The sequence below is a fragment of the Bos taurus genome, chromosome 15 (genome assembly GCF_002263795.3).
Source record: "Bos taurus isolate L1 Dominette 01449 registration number 42190680 breed Hereford chromosome 15, ARS-UCD2.0, whole genome shotgun sequence".
Taxonomy (NCBI): Eukaryota; Metazoa; Chordata; class Mammalia; order Artiodactyla; family Bovidae; genus Bos; species Bos taurus.
The window spans coordinates 52,304,988-52,323,303 of NC_037342.1; the positions used below are offsets into that span (position 1 = coordinate 52,304,988).

Consider the following 18,316-nt stretch of genomic DNA (forward strand, 5'->3'; position numbering starts at 1 on the left):
CACACAGAATTGGTTCACATGCCCTGGCATTGACTCCAGGCCAGGCCTGATATCAGGGTAAGAAGAAAGAGAGGAGTCAGACTAGGTCATCATTATCCCTCTAAATTTCCTCTGTTCCCCTCCAGAAAGACCCCAGTCTGGGGTGAGGGTTTATAAGTACACACATGGGTGTGTGCATACACACACACACACACATACACACACTCATCCTTTCCCAGGCCACCTGCACTTGCCTGTCCTGCCTGCCATGGAAATCAAAACACAGCCTCAGGGAGGGCCAGGGGACCCTACCTCTCACTCCTGTTCCCTTTTTCCCAGCCAGCCCCTCCCACCCACTTGTCCAGAGTGATGGTCCACACTCGTCTGCTTAAAAGCCCCAGCAGGGAGACGAGCCATTATTCTCACTGTGTAGGTAGGAAACAGGGATAGGAGGCTTTGTGTCTGGACTGAAGTCACAGGGAAGTCTTGGTGGCAGCCAGGGGCCTCTCCCTGGGCTAGGCCTGCTGGCCTAGCCCTACCTGGTACCTTCCCCTGCCCACCCAGCAGGGAAGGCAGGTTGACTCACAGGATGTTTGACTGAGTAGTTCATAATGATGTAATCAGTGCCCATGGGCAGCCAGGAACGGAGGGTGATGACATCACGATTCTTCAGGGGCTTTGGACACCTCCCTGTGGAGGGCAAGGGACAGTTCAGCCAGACTACTAGCCTGCCTGCCTGAAAGGGGGTGGCAAAGCCCAGAGACACAGGGATGCTTGGTTAACTGCCGACTCCCCCTGATGTAAACAGGGACCCCAGACCTAATTTCTGGAGCTAGGAAGGAGACAGAACAGCCCCTCTCCCTTCCTGCATCCAGCTTCCCCTGCTCCTCACCACCTCACAGAGCCCTTACCTTGCTGGCCTGATCAGTTTGTGTATGTGAATGTGAGTGTAGGAGAAAACAGTGGTATTATTGTGTCTCCCTGAAGTGTGGGTAGGTGGGTGAGTAGGTGGCATGTGGCTGTGGGTTTTATACATGACTCCGTGCAAGTGTGTTTGTCTGGAATGTGCATGCATGAACATGGGAGTGTATGTGTGTTTGTAAGTACTCGTTTCTATATGCTCAAGTATATGGGAGCGGACAAGGATTCAGGGAAGGCAGCCCTACATCTCTACACTCAGGTCTCTGAGCAGCCTGGCCCCGGGAGTGACTGTGAGGAGGGAAGCAGGTAGGAAGAGGCTGGGCTGGAGGCCTGGGTAGAGGTGGAGGGGGCTGGGATTGGTGTGCTTGCATCTGCTCACAAGAATAATAGCCCACATCAGCGTTGACTGTCAAGCGAGCAATGTCGAAAGTTTCAATGACGTTGCTGTCCCACTTCTTGCGGTATTCAATGTCATGTAGGACATCGTAGAGTGTCTCTGCTGGCACATCGCGGCACTCCATCCGACACTGCAGATAGACACATGGGTTGTCAGGGTCACACAGGGCTCAAAGCGCTAATCAGGATAGGAAGGCATGCAGGCAAAGGGGGCGGGGGTAGGAGGAGAAGGAGGACAGGGAGGAACAGAGACCTCTGAAGCCAACATGGACTCACCTCTTGCCATGAGCCCCATCCAGCCCTCCCAGAAGCCACGTGTGCCAGACAAAGTTAGCCTCTGCATCTAGACACTATCTCCCCCATCTCAGCCCCCACCCAACCTCCCCATTCGTCCCGGTCTCCTCCTCCAGGAAGTCTTCCTGAATTACCCAGCCAACCTTCTGGACTCCTATACACTGTGCTCTCCTCCTCTTTATCTGTGCTCTCCAGGCCCCTGAATTTCATGGGCAGAGGCTCAGTCGATTCAGTACAGGGCCTGGCATGAGTACATGTTAAATGAAAGCATGAATGAATGAATGCCTAAATGGATGTCTTTCCCCCATGGTACTTATCACTGGCCATACCATTTGCCCTCCTTTCTTTTTTTACACCATCTTTTTGTTTTGTTTTTGACCCCATCATGCGGTATGTGGGATCTTAGTTCCCCTACCACAGGTCAAACCCATGCCCCCACTTCAGTGGAACACAGAGTCCTCACCACTGGACCACCAAGGAATTCCCCCAACAAACATCTTTGAATTCTTATTACTTATTAGCCTTGTTCTCAAAGAGCTTTCCAGCTAGAGAGAAAAGAGCAGAGGAAACCTTAAAAAAAAAAAAAAAAATTTAACCCACACAATAACTCTGCCAGATAAGAAATCCAAAGAGGCACTTAAGGCTCAGAAAGGTTAAGGAACTTGCTCACAGTCACCCAGTTGATAAGCAGCAAAGCTGGGGTTGGGACTTCCCTGGTGGTCCAGTGGTTAAGACTCCACCTTCCAGTACAAGGGGCACGAATTCTATCCCTGGTGGGGAACTAAGATCCCACATGCCACAGGGTGTGGCCAAAAAGTAAAAAAAAAAAGCTGGGACTTCACCTAGATCACACGTCCAGAAAGCAAATAAAAACAGAACCAGGTTTCATTAGATTTACACTCGGCAAGATGAAACTCAGTCTATATCCTGTTCTGTGATTTTTCTTTTCACCCGAAAGCCCAAACCCCAGGATCAAGTTCCCCTCGGCAAATGGATGAATTCTATTGTGTAGCTTAAAAAAGTTTCCGAGAACTGGGTGTTTAGACATACTGCTGCTGTTGCTGCTCCTGCTGCTGAGTTGCTTCAGTCGTGTCCGACTCTGTGCAACCCCATAGACGGCCTCCTACTAGGCTCCTCTGTCCCTGGGATTCTCCAGGCAAGAACACTGGAGTGGGTTGCCATTTCCTTCTCCAGTGCATGAAAGTGAAAAGTGAAAGTGAAGTCGCTCAGTCGTGTCCAACTCAGCGACCTCATGGACTGCAGCCTACCAGGCTCCTCTGTCCATGGGATTTTCCAGGCAGGAGTACTGGAGTGGGGTGCCATTGCCTTCTCCGTTAGACATACTACTTTCTACTAAAAAGTAAATACATGCAACCATATGAGGGAGGGGTCACATCGCCTTCCCCCTAATCTTGTTAGGCCTTGGCCCCACTAATGGTGATGAAAGGACAAGGAAGGACACTACCCATTGAGCATTCTAGGCACCAGTGAGCTCACCAAGCCCTGGATATGCCTCACTTAACAAAAATACAATGGACAGAGGAACAAGTTAAGTGTCACCACAAGAATACAAGACAAAGCCAGATGATGAGACATTCTGCAGGGCTGCTGGTGCAGCATCTACACGTCGATGTCATAAAGAAGGGACTGAGATTTATAGGACAAATAACCAGATAGAAAGTGCAGTCCTGGATTGCATACTGGCTTGGACACAACAGCAGAAAGGACACATTTGGGACAACTGGAGAAATGTGAACATGATCTGAGTATTAATTAGATGTGCTGAAAATTTACTGAAACAAAATTGTGGATACTGCTGCCTGAAGAAAAAGCAAGTTACAGAATGGATGCATGATATAATCCCATTTTGGGGGTCAGGGGTGGGGGTGGAAATCTATGCACAGAAAAGGCCTGGGAAGCTAAGGTATTAACAGCGGCAATCTCTAAATGATGAGCATATGATAGTTTTATTTTCTTTTTGCTGTCTATATTTCTAATTTTCTAAAATATATAGCACTGCCTCTTCAATAATGAAAAAAAATTATATAAAAAGATTCCCCAGAGATCCTGAGAGGTGTGCTCACCACCTGCCAGGTACTATCCTAAGTGCTTTCTACACACTATCACTTTGAGGTGAGGCCTCATTTTAGTCATGAACACTGAAGTTTGGGACTTCCCTGGTGGTCCAGGGGTTAAGAATCTGTGCTCCCAATGCAGAGGGGCCTCGGTTTGATCCCTGGTCAAGGAACTAGATCCCACGTGCCAAAATGAAGACGGAAGAGCCGGCATGCCACGACTAAGACCCAGCACAGCCAAATAAATAAATAAGGGGAAAAAAAAGAAAACTGAAATTGAAGAACAGCTTCATACTGAAAAGACTCACTCCTTCCCCACCCTCTGTCTGCTTTTCTACTCCACAAGAAGGTATGACTAGATTCAGTCACTTCACCAGCTTCAGCTCCGTGCAGAGCACAGAAGAGTCAGAGATGAATCTGAGGCCTGTCCTTCAGAGGCTTCCAGTTGAGAGAGGAGACTAGTGTGGAAATGGGGAGGTGCCCAGACCATCCAAGGGGACATAGAGGAGGTGGTCAGCTGTGTGGGGTGAGACGCGGGGCATCAGGCTTCCAGAGAAGCTCAGTGTGTAAAGTAGGCGTCCAGCAAGAGGCCGCGACAGAGAGGACAGAGTGGCCTGTAGGCCAGCTGAATGAGCTCCATCTGCTCCAGTGCCCAGGGTGTGCTGCAGCCTAATACTCAAAAGGTCCTGCTTCCAGGTCTTGTTGGAGAAATGTGTGATCCTGGGACTGGGTGGGAGTACGTACAGGAGGAGCCTGCAACGTCTTACTGTGCCAGAGAGTAAAGACAGTGTATTCACAAAATGATAGGGACCTTGCCTAGCAGACACAGGAGCAGGTGTGAAGGGCTCCCCACTGGTTCCATAAGCAACTCATCAGGGTTTGCCAGTTTAGCACTGAAAGTTCTTATCCCAGGAAACTGCTCAGTCCCAGGCAAACTAAGACAGTTGGTCCCCTACCATGGGCGAAAGCTGGGCCAACTCATGTATTAAGGTAAATAATGATAGTAACAGATTATATTCCACTGATTAAAATAGGAAACCAAAGTATATATAGGTATGAATAAATAAATACATTGAATGTTTAATGAGGAATAGGGTATTTGCAGAGTTTCAAAGTACCTTCCCATCAAATCAGTAACTTCACTTTGCCTGGCAGATACCACCTTAATCAAGTAATCAAAGGGAACGTCATTAGTGACAGGGCAAGTTGCGACTCAGATGCTTCCTGGCAGAATGCAATGAAAGATGCATGATCTAAATCTCATCATGAGGAGGACCGGACAAACCCTACATGAGGGGCTTTTACAAAATATCTGGCCTCTAAGGGTCACGAAAGTCAAGGAAAGACTCAGGAACTATATCAGACTAGGAGAGACGAATGGAACACAAGTGAGTGAATAAATGAGTGAGTAAACAGAGCGATGAGAGGGATGCGATGGAGAAGATGGCAGAGGCTGCATCTGCATCCTCAGGAGCACCCAGGCAAGTGTCCGCTGTGTGGCGACACACAGGTCCAGGTGCTGCACCGGATGGTCAACACACACACCCACCCTTCACCCCCAACTTCTCCACTGTGCTGCGAAACAGAAAGCCGAGGCTCAGGAGAGGAAGCAACCTGCCCAAATCATAGAGCAAGAAAGCAGCAAAACTTAAAAACCGGATCTTCCGATACTCTTAACCCTCAAGGAGCACTCACGTGTGACTTCTCAGGAAACCAGAACTTCTCTAAACCAAGTTTGGAAGCTGGTTTGGCTTTGCAAGTCCTCAAACGTGTAGTCTCAGGCTGTGAGTGTATGAAGAGGGAGTGACAACAGAATTGTGCTTTGTAGGTTAGCATCCACCCGGGAAGTCCTCCTCCCTCAGGCCAGCCTCAGTGCCCCCAGGGCCTGCTGCGCCCACGGCTGGGTGCACACTGAGAGAGGCCCTCTTGTCCCTCTGGACTGCTGTCGTTCAGGACCTGGGGCCTCGCTCTGAGACAGCAGGCAGCGGGAGGAGCACGCAGAGCACAAGACAGAACAGGCACCAAGCTGAGCATAAAGTCTGTGTGATATTTTATCTTTAAGATAAAGAAGGAAACTTCAAAAGTTTCCCATGCTCATGGTACGTTCCTCGGGAGGAAGGTCGGCTGCGGGGCCTGCTGGGAAGGTGAGAACCCAGGCTGCGGTGGTGGCACTGCAGGTAAGGAGACTGAGGCAGTCCAGGTGACCAGCCTGGCTCTGGGCCTGCCTCTTTCCACAGCCCCCAGGAGGCTGCAGGGCTGAGCCAAGAGAGGTCAGTTACATCCAGCGTCGTTCCTGTGTGCAGCTGCAGCCGCCACATGGGCAAAGTAATTCTAAGAGGCTTCTGGAGGGCTGGGTGGGGGCAGAGGTGAGTCATCAGAGAGCACCTGGTGGGCAGGGCTGTGACCAGAATCCATAGCCAGTGGGCCCTGGGCAAGTCAGTCACTTTGGCTGGACACCTGGGAGCTCCTCCTGGAAACCATAACTGAACCGGAGGCAGTGCCAGAGCTGCTCAGCCAGGGAGCAAGCCATGCTTGGCTGCAAAGCTCTTACGGCCTGGTTTACTGCAGGAAGTCTCACATGCAATCATTTTACAGCTGAGAAAACTGAGGCCCAGAGGGAGCAGGTGACACCAGAGAAATTTTTAGACTCTGTACCCGCTACACTCCACCAGACTCCTTGATGTAGAAAATTGAGATTGCCCAGAACCCCCACAGAACCACGGTCAGAGGGAATGGACAAGCAAGGAAGGCCATCAGGGTGACACCTGCACACTTTGAGTCTGGTAATCCCAGGTTCCAATTTCTACTCCTCTCCTTAGGCATGAGATTTAGTTCGTTTGAGTCTTTGTTGCCTTGTATGAAAAATGGGGATAATAAAAATACCTACCTCATGGGGATGTTGTGGTCAAATTAAATGAGATAATATATGAGACAAAAATGAGCTCCCTGGTAGCTCAAACAGTAGAGAATCTATCTGCGATGCAGGAGACCAGGGTTCAAGCCCTGGGTTGGGAAGATCCCCTGGAGAAGCAAATGGCAACCATTTGCTTTCCAGTATTCTTTCCCACAGAATTTCATGGACAAAGGAGACCAGCAGGCTACAGTCCATGGGGTTGCAGAGAGTCGGACACAACTGAGCAACTGACACTTTCATTTCAACGTATGTAATATGCCTGGCACGTGGGAGATCCCCCAAACCAGTAGCTGTTATTACTTAAGCAGGCTTCCACAAGCAGCCAGGCACCCTTCCATAAGGCCAGGACCACAGACACGTGCATGCATCTCTTTATATTCTGGGCCCCAGGTGCTCTCTGGCCTCACCTGGCCCTGCCCTTCCATCCATCCATTCACTACCTTCTGGAGTATTCTGCTGCATGCCAGGCCTACAACTGGGCAGCAGGGATGGGTAAGTAAACCACACGTGGGCCTTGCCCCAAAGAGGGCCCATCAAGTGGCAAGTGGGAGAGACGGGGACATAAAACCCCAGTGGAGAATGAACTTGGCAGGGGGTATGGGAACTGTGGGATCAGAGGGCAACTGAACCTAAACAGAGCTGAATTGCTGAAAGAGGAGAGAGGGCATTTCCAGCAGCAAGACTGGTGGGTGCAAAGGCCTGGAGGCTTGAATAAATCAGTACAGAGCAAGATCCAGGGCCATCCCGGTGTCTCACTCTCCTCTCCTCCTCTCTCCCACCTCTTGCCCTGTGCTTCTCTGGCAGATGGTCCAGTAGAGGAGGGAAGTGTAGGGGGGAGGGACTGCAGTATCTCCCAGGACCCAGGGAGATGGCTGACCAAAGACAGAAGAAAAGAAGTCAGGTCATGTCCACGGGGCCGTGGTGTGACCTTGAGGGTCAATGGCCAGGGCAGGAACAAGGAAACTGAGACGTGGGCAAATGGATCCCAGTCTGGCTCAGACACTGAGACCTCACACAGCAGGTCTCCAATATGCTTGCCTGTGGAATAGATGGGCATACAGATTATCCCAGAGTCCTGGGAACTCCAGAGATAACCTCTTCCACTATTCCTCTTCAGTTTACCACCAGGGGAGCTGAGGCCCAGAGAAGGGGAAGCAGTCCTTTGGGCTCCGAAACCTCCCTCAGGCTGTGCTGACTTCCCACCGTGTTGCATTTGAGCAGTTTTGTTGAAGAACAACTATTAAGCACATAAGCCTCTCCCAAAAGAACCATATTAAACACAGAAGCAGCACTCCTGACCAGGGTGGAGCACTAACTATCAAATCAATCACAGCCCCAAGTAATAGAGCTCAACAACCACTATCGAGTGCTCCAAATCACCAGTTCATTATCCCACAAAGGAGACGGCAGCACCAGACCGTGGACCCCACAGGGGCTGAAATTTAGGTCAGACCACCTCTGTCAGCTGTCAAGGGTGCCAAGGTGCATCCTGTGCAGACACTGTCTCTTACCCTCCCAACACTCTGATGGATATTATCAAACCCCATTTTACTGATGGAGAAAGTGAGGCTCAGAGAGGTACAATGACCGACCACAGCCACAAAGCTAACAGTGGTGGAGCAAACCAGAGCCTGGGGAGCCCGACCCGAAAGCATCAGGACTTTATGCTCCCCTCCTCAAGAGGCAGGACTGAGCCAGCAAAAGCAAACATGCTGGCAACTGGAAACTGCCTTAGTTAATTGGTGGTTATTATGAAGTGCTCACTGTATTCAGAAGGACTTGCTGACCAAGGAGGGCAAAGCTCAGCGATTCTTCCCCTGAACCAAATTCCTGACTCCATCCTCGGCTCTCACTGGGCTGAAAGGCAGGGCCATGCTTTTTCTGAAGCCCAGCCCTGGAGCTCTGCACTTGGAAGTCTCCTCTGAGAAGACTGGAGCATTGCATTTCCCTCCCAGGCTCACACTCACAGCAATTCCAGGCTGTCTGGTCAGACAGGCCTCTGCCCTGCCACTGCCTCCTGTGTGGCCTTGGCCTGGGCAAAGGACTTCAGTTCTGAGTCCCAGTATCTTCATCTGTCAAACAGGGATAATCCTCCCCTCAGAGTAAAGCTGTGAGGATTAAAGGAGACTTACACACCAAGCCCCCGGTGGCAGCTGCCCTGCCTCCAGCCTTAGGCCCCCACAGTTTTCCCTGACTTTGCAGGCCCTGCCTGCTAACACCAAAAGGCAGGATAAAGGAATAGGAAGAAAGCTGAAAACAACAAGAATACCCCAGATCCCTCCACAGGCTGGATGGACAGGGAGAGGGTGGGAGGACCCTACCCAAGCCCACAGGTTCCACCCTCACAGCCCACCACCAGGCACTGCCCTCACCGTGTCAGTCCAGGTGCTGAAGGACGCAGAGACTGGCCCAGGGCACACGGCACAGGAGAGGCTCCGTGCTAGCAGCCCCTCTGCCTTGGCTGTTTCTGCTCCCAGTCCTCCTCCCCGGGGCCGCTCACCGCCTGCTCGCTGGCTTCGGGGCCTTCCACTGCCCCTCCCAGAGGCCCCACAGGGCCAACATGAAGCCCAGCTGCTAGAGCACCCGCCCTTGCCTCTGGGTTTCTGGGGCCTCAGAATGGAGACCGTGAGGCCTTCTCATGGCCGCCCCAAATCTCAAGAGCAGCCCCAGGGCACTGACACAAGGGACCAGGGAAGCAGAGGTGGAGGTGTGCAGGAGGAGAGAGGTCCGCTGAGGCCTGCTTTCCCAAGACGGCCACTCGCTGGTTTTTCGCTATGTTGTCCTCACACTTGAGCCTGGCTGTGCCCTGCCCACGCAGCCCACCCTGTCCCTGCACTCTGCAGGTTGGTCTTGGGGCCTGCTCCTCCGCCCACTGGCTCCCTTCATCAGCAGCGCTGTGATGCACTGATTAATCTTGGCCCCTTGTTCGTCTCGGTGTCCCCAGTGCCTGGCGTAGTTTAGTAAAGAAACATTGCCTGAATGGAAAGAGGGACAGGTGAGCCACCAAAGATGCCAAGCCCGTGTGAGCTTCTCGACTTTTAGAGCTCTGGGCCACGACTGGTGGCCCTCAGTGCTCTGTGGAGAAAGAAGGAAGGGTCGTTGTGAAGACCTCCTGGACGCTCATCAAACTCTCTGTGGCATGTGAGGCTGATTTCTACTTCTACCCTCATCCTCTTATAAAATGGAGTGTAAGTGGGGAGAGGGGGCAGAGACTAGTTAAGGGAGGTTCTGGGACTTTCTGTAAGACCTTTAATAACTCTGATTTTAAAAAAGGGTAAATTAAATCTGTACTGAAACATCAATTTACCCTGAGTAAATTAGCAAAAATATACAAAATACCCACTGCCCATGAGGATATGGTAAAACTGTTACCCAGTTGGTGACAGCAAAAGCTGGTTCCACTATTCTAAAAATCAATTTGGCAAATATTTTTAAAATCATAAAAATGTATCTCTTAACTCAGTTTCTGAACCTCTAGGAACTGAAAATTTTACTTGGGGGGTGGGGGTGGGATAATACAAAATAAGAAAAAAAGTTCTGTTACAATATTCATGACAGTAATATTGCATTTGTAATTAGCAGAATATATTGGAGGGCAGCCTGGAACACCACCAACAGCAGGGCCTGGTTAAGAATGATTCATCACCTTGAATATTATCGCCCCACTGCTGAGGAAGGACAGTAGGGTCCCTCTGGACAGGGGCAGGGGCAGGGGCCCCTCCAAACCCAGAAGAGGCCTGGCAGGCAGCAGCTGCCAGTAATGTTCCTGAATTAATAATTCTGTAGCAATGCAAGAAATTTCCACAGATGCAGTGTTAAATGAACAAAAGAGGACACAAACTTGTATCTGTGCCACAGGCTCGATTGTATATAAATTATCTACATCCTCGAATGAGAGCTGGAAGGAAACAGGGAAAAGTTTTACTCAGGAATTGAGGCTGGCTGTGCCTCACTTTGGGGTTCTTGTTATTGTCGGTACAATAGAGTTTATACAAGATAAAGAAACTATATATTTTTTCTCTAGGTTAATAGCGTTGGTCCAGAATCCCAAGGGCCTTGTTCCCTGGACCTGGGAGCCTGGATTCAGCTGAGATGGGCCTGACGTTGCCCAGGATGATGCTGAGCTGCCTTGGAAATGCTCTGTGTAGTACAGCCATGCTGAGAGTGGAGCCAGAGGGGACTCAGAGTCCTTCCATTCTCAGCCAGGACACAGGCACATGCCCTGGGGGCTCAGGGCAGGGACAGAGAAAAGTAGGGGTACACAGGTACAGGGAGGGGCACCCTGAAGCAGGATCTTATAGGATGTATAGCAGATGGCACCCTCGTGTAAGGATAGGGAAGAGGCTCCTGGTAGAGCTGCTGGACTGGAAAGGGCCTGGACTGGCTGGGGGAAGGACAGAGCTCATGCGGTTCCACAAGGTAACCCGAGTGAAGAAGGATGGAAGCGGGAGGAAATGGAGCTGTCCCTTGGGCACCTCAGACTGTTCATTCATTCATCCATTCAGCAAACGTTAACAGCGTGCCAGCTCTATGCCCGGTGCTGTGCTGGGGCCTTGCAAATTCTCCTAATTCCATCCTCTCAACTACCCAGGAGGAGGGAAGATTAGGCCCACTTGTAAATGGTGGCTGAGAAAAGTGAAGAACCATTCAGGAGCCCAGTGTGACCCAAAGTCGACTGCTAAAGTTGTTCTTTAAGATTTAGGCTCTGCTCTGTCAAGGACTCAAGGAATCCCAGGTGGGCCAGCACTTGGCCAGATAAGGCCTGTCCCAGGGGATCCCCGCTAGGGACTGGGCTATGGAGGCAGCCTACAGTGAGGGGAGCTGGAAGCATGCAGCAGGTTTGGTGTGGGCCCCTCACAGGGTTTCCTTTCCCCAGCTTCTGGCTCAGAGTTCTCATCTGCAAAATGACTAGACAAGCCTCTTCTGAAGGGAAGAGCATCTGGCACCAGACAACCTCAACCCATCTCTATGAAAGTGTGGCCCTCCTGAGACTGGTGGGAGGTGGTACTGCATGTCTATCCGAAACACAGCTCCCAGAGGCTGCTCAGGCAGGCCGAGCTAGGGCCCTCTGCTGCTCTCCACCAGGGCTGAGTGACTCAGCCCTACTGTGGCTCCATCCCCCTGCCCTCCCCCTAGTCTCCAGCAGCCTCCCTGGACCCTCACCCCTGCCCCCCAGGCCTCCTCTGAGGCACACCCTGCTCTGACCTCTGAGAAGCTGACCTCCTGGTCTGGAGCTCCTGCCACTTTGTTCCAGCCCTGGGGGAGGTGGGGGAGCCTGACAGAGGAGGGAGGCCTGGGAAAGAACAGAGTGGGTGGGCCTGCAAGAAAATAAAGACCGTTGGGGAGATGAGTGAGACAAGACAGGGGCCAGGGCCGACACACAGACAAGCAGACAGAGACAAACTGGATAAACACTTCCCAGGGCTTCAGGGGCCGCTAGCAGCCTCCCGCGCCCAGAGCTCTCTAGCAAGCTCTGGACTGCATCTTCAACAGCTTCCTGGGCACCACCCCCTGCACAGCCCACAAAGCTCACCCTGACCATGTTCACTTTTGCTGTATTACCCAACCCCAATGCCCACCCGCCTCTGCTCCCCTCCTGCGCCTGGAACCTGGGATTCCGCTTGGCCATGACCTTCCCAACAACCTCCCTTTGCCAGACTCAGGCAGGCCTGACCATCCTTGCTTGGACCACACTGCAGCCGCACCTTCAACACTGGTTTCCTGACTTCCAGGTCGAGCTGTCACCTGCGGCCAGGAGCTTCTAAAACCCAGTGATGGGAATTCCCTGGTGGTCCAGTGGGTTAGGACTCTGTGCTTTCACTGCTAAGGCCCTAGGCTCGATCCCTGGTCAGGGAACTAAGATCCCACAAGCCATGTGGCACAGCCAAATAAAATAAAAAATAAAACCCAGTGATGATGGCACTGCCCAGCCTGAAAGCCTCTGCTGCTTCTCCCGGACTTCAAGATCAAACCCTAAAACGTCCTCCCCACTCTGGCTCAGCCTCCTCTCCTTCCTCACCCTGAGTCCGCACCCACCAAGACCTGCTCAGCCTGCCACCTAACTGCTGTTGGGCCCCCCAGGTCTTACCCAGATACTACTGCCCTCCACCATGCTGTCACCCACATCTCCCTTGGCCTGAGGAGTCACGGAAGGCTGTCACCATCTCCATCAGTCTCCCCACTAGGACTTCAGAGCAGGACTCAGGTGTGATCCATCCCCAGACCCCAAGCACCAGCACAGAGGCTGGTAGAGTGGGTGGAGGCATGAGAAGAGGTTTGCTGAACAAATAAATGACTGAGACAGGAAAAAAAAAAGGTGGGGGGGAGAAAAGGGCAAGTAGAGACATACAGGCAGAGGTAGTAACCATCACAGACAGGGATAGAGTCACCCTAACGGGAGACTTGGAGACCCAGAGCCAGGCCCAGAGGCAAAGACAGGAGGCTGCAGGGAAGCAGGCAGGGGAAGACCGAGGCAGAGCCAGAGCTGAGCTGGGGGGGCGGAAGCCGCTGGGAGACAGCTGAGGAGACATAATTGGATCAGAGACAACTCTGCTGCAGTGAGGGGGTGTGACTCACACACACAGAGTAATGCCAGACACAGAAACACACACAGTCTCACACTCAGAGGCACAGACACACGCAACCTCAGGTGCATGTACAGACACACACACACATTCAATATGGATTGAATGACCCTTATCAGGAGCCCTGCCCCTGAGGGGCTCACAGTCTACCCAACCAAGGACCAGATCATACACACAGGCACCCTCAGTCCAGCTCCACACACACAAGGCCCAAATATAGAAGGCCAGACAACTCCCATCACATCATCCTGTCTTCATAACACACAAACACCATCTGGTATCTTATGCTTGTCTCCCCCTCAGGATGTAAACTCATGACAACAGGGTCTGATCTGTTTGGTTTGCCACTGAATTCCTGGATATACTTGGTGTATAGTATGTTCACCATATAGTATGTTGAATGAATGGAGACACACAAGGGAACTCCATCTGCTCTGGTTGTCAGGCCTCTGCCTTCAGACTTAACACTTCTCTGGTCCAGTACCAGGCCCAAGGCAATCTAGAAGAGTCCAAAACTAGGAAGGGGGCATCAAGGAGAGGCTGGAGGGGATTCTCAGAAAGCCAGGGTTAGATGACAGGAAACTCAAAGAATGAGATTAAATGGCCCAGGCGATGCAGAGGACACCAAAGGTGGGATTTACCCCTACTTCCCATGGAGGAGGAAAACTTGCAGGCATTGTTCAACTGCCCCAAGACAGAAGGATTCTAGACACAGGTCGGAAGCAACAAGCAGCTGCCTTTGGGGAGCCAGGCTGAGAGATAGGGAGGCAGTTGTTATACTAAAGCCCCAGAGAACAGCTCCAGCTGCCCAGTGCCACCTGCCCAGCCTCTCTTTAACGACAAGTGAGAGGGGTCTGTATTTGGTGTGGGACCCACCACTAAGTTCTGGGCCTGATACTTTCCTCCACGGCCTGTGTTTCTGCAGCTCCAGGGGTCCTGGAGCATTGAGGCCAGACCAAATATGCTTGAGAAGACAAAGTGAAGCACGGGGGCCCAGGCACCTCAAGCCCAGTGCCTGGTCTGAGCACCTTTCCTCTCAACCTGTTGAGGGGGCGGGTGGGGGTGATGCTCACCTGCCCAGGTAAGGGGTAAAGGTAAGAGAGCAGGGAGGGAATAGAGTCTCTAACTCCATTGGTGGTTGCTGGTCCCTCATTAACAGACTGGAGAGGTCCAGCTGAGGTCCAAGATCCCTAAAGAGTGCCAGGCCTCTGGGGTCATGGCACCCACAGCCCTGGCTCCAGGTGCCTCTACCAGGCACAGAGACACAGGGGAAGAAAGAAAACCCATCTGTGTCCAGGACTGCCTCCTTTCTCTCATCTCCTGAAACTTTAAAGACTCTCGGCTGGAAACTGAGCTGGGGTTCGTTAAAGTTTAAAAGCCAGAGGCTGGGGAGCTGGTCGTGGAGGCACAGAGCCAGCCTGTGGGCCTGAGGGCTCTTCTGCGCCCAGTGTGGACTGACTGAAGGCACCCCCCCACACCAGCTCCTTGCTCCCGGGGGCTGCACAGTTTATCCTATCTCACATCCCAGCCTGCACAAGAGTTATGCTGTAACCACCATGTTGTCCCTTATCCCTCCTAAATCTTTCTGGAGGCAATCCCGTGCTCCACTCCCCACAGGCCCTACTTTAGTGCAGGCCTTGGCATGTCTGTGCAGACAAATAGAGCGGCATCTTCCTCCTACCACCCACCTTGTCTAAAACCCTCCCCAGTAGCCTAGAACCTTCGGGACCCAAATTCAAGAGCCTTGATCTAGTTGTCTAATCCCCTCCACCCCTCTGAGTTCCAAACCCCACAATACACCACCTGCAGTTCTAACATTGCCCTGTTTCCTTCCTCGGGGGCCTTTACATAGCTCTTCCTTTGTATGAAATGTTCCCAGTGCTGTCAAACCTGTACTCCTCATTCTCAACCCAATTCCAAACCGATCACCTGAGCATTCCTCCTCTGAGAAGCCTTCCCTGGTCTCCAGGGATGGCTCAGAGGCCCCCTCCAGGTCTCTGCAGCTCCTGTGACAAGTGTCTGTTCCAGCATCCTGATTTCCCTCTTTGTCTCCAACCTGAATGAAGGGCCCAAAGATAGGCAGGCCAGCACAGCTGCTCGCATGTGACAGATGAGGAAGCTAAAGCTGGGGCAGGGGCAGCAATCTGCCCAAGGCCACATGGCCAGGACCCTGAACCCTGTTCTCTCCCCCTGTAGGAAGGACCTCCAGGAATACCTCCCTAAAGCCTCCAGCCAGCTCTGACCTTTCCTGTCTCTGATTTCTTCCACCTGAAGATCCAGACCCCGACTTTGGGGGGCAGCTCTCTGGGAGCCCTGTTTCTTAAGGACAGGTCTGGACAACTTCCTCCAGCTGCCCCCAACACCAAGTCAGAGCTAGAACCATCCAGGAATCCAGGCCAGGGGTTATCAGGACCTCAGCCTGGACTCGGAAGCCCCATCTGGGGACCTCTCAGACAGCACAGACCAGCAAGGCTTTAGCTCTCCATCCTTACCCTGTGTCCAGTACTGCAGACACCCTCACCATGGCCTAAGGCCAGGCTCTACAAACCACCTGCCCAGCATCTTTCTAGAGAAATAGGGAAACTGAGCCCCCGAGGGGGCAGAAGCCCAGCCTAAACTTGAGCTCACCAATCCAAACCCCTAAAACCTGCCTCTGCCACCACAGATAAGAAGACTGACCCAGAAAGGTAAAGTGAACCCCGAGGTTACACAGTAAGGACTGGGCTCTTGCTTGGCTGGGACCCCTCCAGGGTGCCCTCTCACAATGACACAGCACAGGGAGAACTAAGGCAGGAGAGAGGGGTGGGTTCTGAGCGACAGGGTCCAGGAGATCGAAGGGCCCAGTGGTGCTAATGAGCAGGCCCGAGACACTGAAGTTATCCTGGCCTTGGAGTCTCAAGGACCTGGGTTCTGATCCTGCCTCAGCCGCCTTCAAGCTGTTTGACTGCACAAGTGAATTCCTGCCCTGAACCTCAGCTTCCACATCTGTTCAATGGAGTTCGTAAGACACTTGTGAAGATTCAGTGGAAAGACATGAAGAAAATCCCTGGCCCTGTGACTGTCTCCACCATCCCCATGACCCTTTTGAGTCCCATAGACCATTAAGAGTAAGAAGGGTCCTTGGAGATCCCTGAGATGATCCCAAATTTCACAGGGGAAGAAAAAGAGGTGCTGAGAGAGGACAGGGCTGAGCACTAGCCTAAGAGCTTGGAACCCAGGAGGCTGTGGTATGGAAGCAGGTGGACAGTGAGACAGGTCAGAGAGGGTCACCAAGCTTTCTCCAAAGGGGAAGAGGAGCAGTCGTAGGACAGGAAGTCAGAAGAGATAGGTCCCCACTGCTCAGCTTCCTGTGGCAAGAGGAACCTCAGGTTCTCAGCCATGCTCCCCCAGGAGACTTCATACCCCTGCTCCAGCCAAGGCCCTCAAGGCCCCTACTCACTGGGACCCACTCCTGCCTCAGTCACTTGCCTGTGAATATCTGCCTCACGCAGTGGGCAGGGAGCCATCTGGAATTGTCAGTCTCTCTCCACCCTCTGGAGGTCTGGCCACCCTCTGCCTCTCAGGTGGCTAGGTGCACAGCAGGATCAGAGAGTACGTGAGCATCAGGACAGGACCAGGCCTGCCATGCCATGCCATCCCCGGCTTTCTGTCCCCTGTGCCTCATCCCTGTCCATGGGACCCAGCACAGGTACTGAGTCTAGAGGCTCTTGGAGCCAGGAGAGCCCCATGGCACAGATGGAGAAAGAGCCCAGAGAGGGCAGGGATGTGCCCACAGTCACACACAGAGCAAAAGAACACCATAACCAGGACTGGACCTCAGCCCCTTCTCCAGCTGGCCCTGCTTAAATAAATGACAGCCCCCTGGTTTCCCAATTCTCTCCTCTACAGCAGCTCTGAGGAAGCCTGGCCCGGGCACTGAGAGACCTGCATTCAGGTGCCCAGGAGCCCCCTGCCCTGGGCCCAGGATCCATGTTCAGCATCAGCCTTTGGGACATGGCCTGACCTCACAGGAGGCGGTATCTGCCTCCTATTTGGTGCTCAGAGCACTATGCAGGCGTGGGACCAGGCCAGACCAGAGGGAGGGAAAGGGCAGAGGTGGCCTCCAGCAGCTCTGTCCCTTTCTTCTGGCTCCAAATGCTGGGCCAGAGCCACAGTGACTTCCAGGAACCTCTGGACACAGGGGTAGGGAGAAGATAAGTCTGGGGGAAGGGGGGTGAGGTAGAGGAAATCAATCAGGTAGGCAGCTAGGTGGCTCCTCCCCCATGCTAGATTCACGTGCACAGGGCATGTCCAGCGGGCAGCTGGCTTTCCCAGCTCAGGGGGCAGACCAAGAACCGGCTGCAGGGAGCAGGGAGCTCAACAAATACCTGTGGTTGAGTCCCAGTCTCCTGGAGTGACCCTGGGAACTCTGGCTTCAGACCTGCCGTGTGACCTTGGCAAGCCACTCCTCTTTCTGGGACTCAGCTTTTTCATTTATCAACAGGAATGGGATAATGAGAACACCATGTCCTTCAGAGAGTTACCAATGGGGTCAAATGCCAAAATGTTGACAAGATGTGAGCCCAAGTGGAGAGAGGCAGCGGCTCTGGAGCCAGGCTGCCCTGGGTTCCACTCCTGCCTCAGCTACTGTGTGACCTCAGGCAAGTGACCTCACCTCTCTCAGCCTCAGTTTCTTTGTAGCTTGGAGATAAGCCTACTACTGCCCCGGACTGGTCTGAAGGTCAATCAGGCAATGGAGACAAATGCTCGATTCAGAGCAGGGGTTCTTATCGGAAACAAGATTCCTGGAGTCTTGGGGATGGGGGAGCTTGGAGACCTCTGCCTGTCCCCCAAAGCTCCACGTGGCTGTGCTGAGGGGATCCGAGATCTCGAGATCACCTCCCTTCCCTGAGCCAAGGCCCAGCACCCTCCTTAGGCCCCAGCTCTGCTCACCTCCTGGCCCCAGCCCCCTTCACTGTGGGGAGCACAAAAGAGAGAACTAGGCAAGGAGGCTAGAGATCTGGGTTCCAAGCCTGGCTTGGCTGGGGCTTGGCTGTGTGAGCCTGGGCTAGCCCCTGCTCCTCTCTGGACTTGCACTCCAGTAAGGAGTGAATTTGAAAGGGGGATTGCAAAGGCACCTCCAACCTCTGCTCAGTCTGATAGGGAAGGAAGGT

The 18,316-nt window shown here is 52.7% G+C and overlaps 1 protein-coding gene across 5 annotated transcripts in view; it reads right to left on the reverse strand.

Moving 5' to 3' along the window:
- Positions 1-18,316, reverse strand: part of STARD10 (StAR related lipid transfer domain containing 10) — a 34,461-nt gene that overhangs the window by 2,689 nt on the left and 13,456 nt on the right. For all 5 annotated transcript variants that reach the window (NM_001192379.1, XM_005216178.5, XM_024975229.2 and 2 more), the window contains exons 3-4: positions 1,280-1,427; positions 566-669 (exon numbers count right to left, since the gene is read on the reverse strand). In NM_001192379.1, coding sequence (NP_001179308.1) covers positions 566-669; positions 1,280-1,427 — 252 coding nt within the window. The remainder of the gene's footprint in view (positions 1-565; positions 670-1,279; positions 1,428-18,316) is intronic.